This window comes from Anneissia japonica, unplaced genomic scaffold (assembly GCF_011630105.1).
Source record: "Anneissia japonica isolate Jap-2015-1 unplaced genomic scaffold, ASM1163010v1 scaffold2756_len2360902_cov194, whole genome shotgun sequence".
NCBI lineage: Eukaryota > Metazoa > Echinodermata > Crinoidea > Comatulida > Comatulidae > Anneissia > Anneissia japonica.
The window spans coordinates 1676950-1684931 of record NW_022719050.1 but is presented as its reverse complement, the minus strand read 5'-3'; the positions used below and the strand labels follow the sequence as shown (position 1 = coordinate 1684931).

The following is a 7982-nucleotide window of genomic DNA, read 5'->3' as shown; positions in this document are numbered from 1 at the left end:
ATCATCATTATTATTGTTTGTACTGTTCTTTAATTTTATTAAAGAGGGCCCCTGAATATCAGTTAACCTACTGGGCTAAACTAGAAGGGTTACCCTCTTTAAAGATGGATGGTCTTAAAAAAAAATAAAAAAAATAAATACCCACTCTGACCCAAGACCCCTGTTAATAATAATCATAATAATAATAATCATAATAATAATAATAATAATAATAATAATAATAATAATAATTAAACTTTATTGCAATCAAACATATATAGTGATTTGATGAGACAATTTACAGTACAAAAATAAATAAAAACATTTAAAAAAAAACAATTAAAATAGGCCTATGCATTACAGTGCAGTAGCTTAGGACTTTACTGTTCCAAGTAGCGATAACATACAGATTTTTCTTATTATGAAGTACAAGTTATGTTTTATAAAGAGGTATAGTATAGCAAATCATGTTTTTAACACAGGAAACTCTCATATGGTAACTAAAACAATGCTAGTTCAGAGTATTACTAGTACTACAGCAATGTAATGCATATACCTATTTTAATACACTACTGAGATAGGCTTTTCTTTTTCAATCTTGATTTCAGAGGTCAAAAAAAATTTTCTACTTTTTTTCAATCATATAGTGGTGTAGACTAGTCTTTTAAACACATTTTTCTGGAAAAAGATTTTGGATACGACGCCCCGTTATAGAGTTATGATTTTTTTAAATAACATGATGTCAAAAAATCAGCCCAAAAGCTTATCTTATTTCTGTTGGTTACGCACCGCTGATTCGCAATGTTTGTCATCACTTCATGATGTCTTCCGATTCGTGAAAAGGCCTATGTGCAAACCACATAACATAGTCAGCAAACCACATAACATCATGACCAAACTATATAACGTCATGACCAAACCACATAACATAATGAGAAACCACATAACACCATGACCAAACCACATAACTGTACATAATGACCAAACCACATAACATTAAATGACCAAACCACATACGTCATGATAGAGTGTTTACACATAACCGAAGATACTGAAACGGCGTTCCATATCTGATGGCTCTGCGCGGAGATGTAGAGTGGAGGGAAATCATGAGGTGGGAAACTTAAATTTCATAGCGGTAACTCTCTCTCAGACTTTATGTGCTGCGTTGATGCAAAATTACATTTTGTAATATGGGACTAATAGATGATTGTGAAGAGCATTTTAATGAAAGAAACCTTTACAGCATACTTGGTGTAGAAGAATCTGTAAAACCAGACCAAAGTAAGTAAAAATAATGACATAATCTAGGTCCAGCCTAGCCTAGCTCTCTACTACTACTACTAGGCCTAGGCCTAGGCCTGGGTTAGGCCTTCTCCTATATCCTAACTAGCTGGGGGGGGGGGCAGCCTAGAAGCTCTCTCGTCATAAATTACATGTCTTTGTTTACTGATGTATATAGGGTACTGGGCAGGGGCCTAGGTCAGAACTCGGAAGCTAGTTAACACAGACTACTTAGCTACCTAGCTAGCTAGGCCTGGCCCTAGGACCTAGGCTAGGTGGCGCTGTACTTTCCCAATTTAGGCCTACCAACAAGGTAGGCTAGGCCTATGACTTGTGGCCGAGTTGACTTGTGGCCGAGTTGGATCGAATTCGCCTAGGCTAGCTCTCTACTACTACTACTAGGCCTAGGCCTGGGTTAGGCCTTCTCCTATATCCTAACTAGCTGGGGGGGGGGCTGCCTAGGCAGCCTAGAAGCTCTCTCGTCATAAATTACATGTCTTTGTTTACTGATGTATATAGGGTACTGGGCAGGGGCCTAGGTCAGAACTCGGAAGCTAGTTAACACAGACTACTTAGCTACCTAGCTAGCTAGGCCTGGCCCTAGGACCTAGGCCTAGGCTAGGTGGCGCTGTACTTTCCCACTTTAGGCCTACCAACAAGGTAGGCTAGGCCTAGCCTAGAGGCCTAAGCCTAACTTTTAAGAATGCAGAGAGAGTAGCTAATTAGCTCAGTCAGCTAATCTGGTGGTAGCCATTGTGTGTGCGCTTAACAGTGGAGATCTCTAGGCTACTAGGCCTAGGTCCCTGGTTTGAATTCCAATCGCTGCCTCTCCTTTTGTGTTTCAGCTGCAGGGCTGAAATAAAAATTACAATGGCGCACACACAGTCTTTCGGATGAGACATTTAAGCGGATGTCGGAAGCAGGTTCACTCGGCCCCCATGTCAACTTGGCCCCCATGTCAACTCAGCCCCCATGTCAACTCAGCCCCCATGTCAACTTGGGCCCAAGTCAACTCGGCCCCCATGTCAACTCGGCCCCAAGTCAACTTGGCCCTAAGTAGTCACTCTGCCCAAGTTAGCTCAGCCCCAATTTACTGTACATTTACGAAATAATTACCAAAAGAAATTTGAATGCAAATTTCACTTGAAATAATATTAATAAAAAAGGCACTGAAAACTAATGATTAACAACGATATGAACAATGACCTTATGGAATCTCCTAACTGGAAGGATGTAAACCAACAATGGGAACATATTCTTTTAATGACATTTAAATGCTTATCAGGCACTGTTCCTGAATATTTTAACTAATTTTTAATTGATGCTTACTGTACCATAGCATAAATACAAGAAGTAAATTTAAAAACACTTTTGTCTTACCACAATGGCGAAATGATTTTGGAAAAAGAACTTTTAAATATCGTTCTGTTAAATTATGGAATAATCTCTCATTAGACCTTCGTAACAATATTCATTCACTTTCCTTACAATCCTTTAAAAATCTCATTTAATTTCCCTTTTGTTTTTATTTTCTGTTTCTTGTATTTATATAATCTATATTTTTATACTGTTTATATAGTTTTATGCAATTTTCTTTTAATTTTATTTTGTAATATAATGTAGTTTAAGATAATACCCTGGACCTCAGGGAAGAACAGTAACAATACTGACTGAGTATCCAGAAAATAAAGAAAGCTTTCTATCTATCTATCTATCTTTCTAACGATAATAACATAAAAATGACAATACTGATTTATAGGCATATTAAATATACATTATATATACATACATATATATACAGTATATATATATATATATATATATATATATACACATATATATTTGTATATTCTTTTATTTGTGAGTGAAATAGTACTTTCGTTTGTTTTAAATGCAAAAATGCTCTGTGACACTAAAGTTCTGAATTGTTTTTGGTACTTTTTTTTTATATATATATATATATATATATATATATACACATATATATTTGTATATTCTTTTATTTGTGAGTGAAATAGTACTTTCGTTTGTTTTAAATGCAAAAATGCTCTGTGACACTAAAGTTCTGAATTGTTTTTGGTACTTTTTTTTATAATTATTCCATGTTTGAATTACAGTCTTGGCAAATCCGGCTAGGCTTACCAGATGGCCGCTAACAAGCAAGACTACCTAGGCCTATATTTTAGGGAGAATCTATGTAGGCTGTTCTTTTTACGCATGCGTATGTAATCACATCATACTGTAAATTGTGTTTTACTAGCGAACAGGACTGACATCTAGCTTCTAGTTATAATTACCTACCTGGATGGATGATTTGCTAGATTCCCATTCGTCCAGGCACCTCGAGAAATGGAAATTTCAGTCGGTTATCATCCGTTCAGGCAGCTTTTGGACCCACCATTGCTCAATTGTCATGACAATTAACCAACTCATCGTTGCAGGCGGCTCCCAATTCACGTACACAACGGTGAGTGCCTGGACGGATGGGAAACTAGCAAATAATCCATCCAGGCAAGTAATTATAACTAGAAGCTACAGTATACATATGTTCGCCGGTAAAACACGATCTACAGTGTGACGTAATTACACACGCATGCGTAAAGGGAAGAACAGCCTGGATGACCGAGATATAGATTCTCAAGCATGTATACTGTTGTATGCTGGCTATTTGCTCCTTTAATACCTTTTTATCAATTTCAGTAAAGAAAGCCTATCACAAGTGTTCACTGAAGGTGCACCCAGACAGGGTGTGTGAGGATAAAGAGAGTGCTACCAAGAAATTCCAAACACTTGGAAAGATCTATGCTGTATTGTCAGATAAAGGAAAGCGCGCCCTCTATGATGAATCAGGTAAACCAATGTTTTAATCATACACAGAATATGAAGTTTAGTCTCATCCAATAGCAATTATGGTGGTGATGCTCAACTTGAACGCAAGCATTATCCTCACTAAGCTACAGCTTCACTTATTGTCAGGGCTGATAACTTCAGCAAGTTTGGTGGTTTCAGATTCATCATACATCTGCCAACTCACACGCATAATGCGCAAGCCTCACGCATGAGCATCCATTTTTTACGTCTCATGCCTACATTTTACATCTCGAACAAACTTAGATAAAATGCATAGGCCAATTATACCCTAAAATTTCTCATTAAAATGTGAATAATGACTATATAAATTTCTAACAAAGCTATACCAACCGAGGACTGTAATCTATAGCAGTTCCAATTTTTTTTTTAACATAGAGGGCACTTTTTTTCAGGATCATTAAATAGAGGGCACTACATTTTTTTTTCTCACACATCAGACACCAACAAAGTTGGCAGGTATAGATTCATGTTTGTGCATTCTAGCTAAAAGACTTGCCTTGCTCTCAGTCTTTTCAAGCAAACATTAGGGGATGGTGTTTACTAGTCTTATATAACAAGATAAAATCATGAGTCACTTTTATAAGAGCTTTAAGTATTTTTGCACTAGTCACTATATAAATGTGTTAATAACATTATTACAATTTTAATGTTATTTATCTCTTGTAGGAGAAATTGATGATGAGATTGATATGGAGCAGGACAGGGACTGGATTGATTATTGGCGGTTGCTCTTCCCGAAGCTTACTGTCAACGACATAGAGAAATATGAAGAAACATATCGAGGTAAAAAATGCATGAATACATTTATTTACTATTGACAAATGACAAATAAATGCTGTAGCACAAACATTTTAAAGCTTTAATTAATATCACATACGATAGGAATACAATTGCTGGATGACCTTATAGATAAAGAAGCCCAGCATATGTGGCAAAGACAAGCTAAATCAGTCACTCATCGCAAAAATCGATTTTTAGTTATTAATATAGGGTTGAAGATGAAAATGAGAGCTTTAAAATGGCTTGTCTTTGCCAAATATAATGTCCTACATAAATATATTTTCATTAAGGCTGAAATTAACCAAAAATCCCAGTAAAAGTTTAATAATGAATTTATGATCAGAGGTAACCTATCCTGTACATGAATGTGTTTTTAATGCAATAATTCCATTTTTTTTTATTAAGAGTTCAAAAGCAGAGTTCCTAAAGTCCCCTGTTATTTGCATGATCTCTTTCACTCTTGCAAACAAGGAAAAGCCTCCATAAGCTAAAACGCATCTCCTGCTAATTCATGATGTTTGCAAGTTTTACTACTGTATTATAAATATCTCCCTGAAGTCAGCTGGCCATGGTATATTATCACAAACACTGCTTGGTAAATTTAAAAATAATTATATAACAATACTCTCCCAACAAACTACTGTACCTTTAATTACTTGCAGGATCACCAGAAGAGTTAGACGAGCTGAAATCAGCATACTTGAAATTCAGAGGAGACATGGAACAAATCCTTAAGAACGTGATGTGCTGTACATACACGGACGAGCCAAGGTTCAGAAAGTTGTTACAAGAATTGATTGCCAAAGGAGAATTAGAAGAGTTTGAAAATTTCACAACAGAGGACAAGCAAAAAGTGAAGAAAAGGAAGAAGAAGGTATTGTTATATAGTATTCAACTTTATCTGTATATGATTTCTTCTCCGATCCAAGGTACAGTAATTAAGTATGTTGTAAGGAGATGCTACTTGCATTTACTCTGTGCTTTTCATTTCGTCATGTACCAGCAAGGTTTAGTGGTGATTAAGGACGATATGACAGCGGCTGGGTTTCTAGATCAGATGAACCATGACAATGAACTTTACCATTAATTGACAGCTTTCCAGCTAAAATTTCAGTTTGAAAGTTCTCTGTATAGTTCAATCTTCCCTGTTCAACAAACATTAAGTTTTTAAAAACACTTTAATGATGGTAACAACATTTAATGCTCCCAGTCACCCCCTTTGAAAATGTCCGAAACAAAAAAAATCACCTCAAATCACCTTACTTGGCAGCCTAGTGCTCCATCACTCAATCATCAAGCACTCCATCAATTCGCACCCCCATCAATACCTTATTTCAAGGCTTCTAGATACAGTGGTGATGGTGTGCCATTTACCGCCAGTGCTGAATATAACATGACCATTTTTTTATTTTCAACTTATAATAGGCAATGGCAGAGGAGAAGGAAGCAGAGAAGGTGATGAAAGATCTTAAGGTTAAAAACGGTGATGATGCTCTCATGGCGATGATTCAAAAGAGACAGGCGTCACGGCAACAAGGGGCCGACAATTTCTTTGCTCAGTTGGAAGCGAAGTATGCTAAACCTAAGAGTAAAGCTGGCGGGAAAAAGAAGAAAAAATGATTTGTAACTTATATCCTACTTTAAATATTTTTTTATTACCAGTGTTATATAATATATTGCAAAGAGAAAAAGAGCAAAGAAAAGTTATACAAAAATAAATTTCATTTGTTCAAAGAATATCATGTTTTTTTGTTATTGTAAAGTTGGTAATTTAGTCCGAATTTGGCTGTGGGAAACACTAGATGAATCACTCAAACTCAAAAGCACAATTCATTATTAATTTATAAATATATTCTTTAAAATAGTTGTGACATATATTATATTCAAATTAGGTTTGCTCAAGAGGTCTTGAGGATTCCAATCTCTCGTTATGAAGGTGATTGTCTTCTATGTCTACGACGATACCCTATAAGCTAAAGGTTTAAATGTTCTGCAGAGGTCATACCACTACACTAGTGGTTCCGAACCTGGGGTCCATCAACTTGTTAGTTGTCCACCAGTATTAATTGGGGGTCCGTCAAGTCAAAAGTGTACACAGGTTTGTGAAAAATTTTGGAGTCTTTGAGACCAAGTTTTTTATGACTCCTTAATTTTCTTACAGCATCTTACTGCTAATCAATATGAGCCTTAGTGAAATAGCTTTGATGTTATGACCAATCATCTTTCTTCCTATCTATAATTGTTGAAATAAATATCAATAATAAATAAACTTAGACTTGGGGTCGGTGAACACTTTTACTATGTCCCAAGGGAAAGTGCGCAGGGGTTAGACCTGCGTGTATACCTTTGGGTCTCTGTGGTCTGAAGGTATAATACTCAACTTGATAGTGAGAGATTGCAGGTTCAACTGAACAGAGTACATCTTATTTTATAGCAAGATACCAGTATCTCTGCCACAAATATCTGAATTAATTATAATACACGACTCGAGTGCGCATGTCTTTATTATATTGAGTGTATGAGAAAAAAAAACTCAAAACAAGTGTAATAAGCCACATTTATAAACTCCATCTAATTTAACCATAAAAAATAAAGTTCTCTGAATGTTAACTACAGAATTTACAGTACACTGTAGTTAATGTGTTATAGGTTGTAAAAAGCCTATTGAATATAAAAAAAAAGTCTTTCGAATAATAAAAATCTTTCGCATGACATTAGGAATTAGTCATTTGTGAAATGTCAAGTTAGTGATATTGAACAGTGGCGAATACAAGGGGAGCCCATTCAGCACGGGCCCCAACCTATTTTTTTCAAAGTTATAAAAGAATGGAGGAAACAGACAAAATTGTATTCAGCTTTTATTTTGAGAGTGCCATTTCCGGCCATCTGAGGTGCAATAATCATAATTTGTTCTTGCCTCAGCCCCAACCGTTGTGGGGCTAGGGTGGGTGGAAATTCCATTTGCACAAGACCCTCCATGGGTCCCCTCTATTTCGACTTCCTGGACCAGCTACAGTTAAAAAAAAAATTTGAATAATTTAGCCCCTCCCCCGAATCCGCCACTGATT

The 7982-nt window shown here is 36.1% G+C and overlaps 1 protein-coding gene across 1 annotated transcript; it reads left to right on the top strand.

Moving 5' to 3' along the window:
- The first annotated feature begins 1067 nt into the window (after positions 1–1067).
- Positions 1068–6607, top strand: LOC117110750 (dnaJ homolog subfamily C member 9-like). Its single transcript, XM_033253545.1, has 5 exons — positions 1068–1263; positions 3964–4113; positions 4801–4917; positions 5577–5788; positions 6340–6607. The coding sequence occupies exons 1-5, from the start codon at positions 1173–1175 to the stop codon at positions 6532–6534; spliced, it is 765 nt and encodes a 254-aa protein (XP_033109436.1). The 5' UTR covers positions 1068–1172; the 3' UTR covers positions 6535–6607.
- Positions 6608–7982: the final 1375 nt, after the last annotated feature.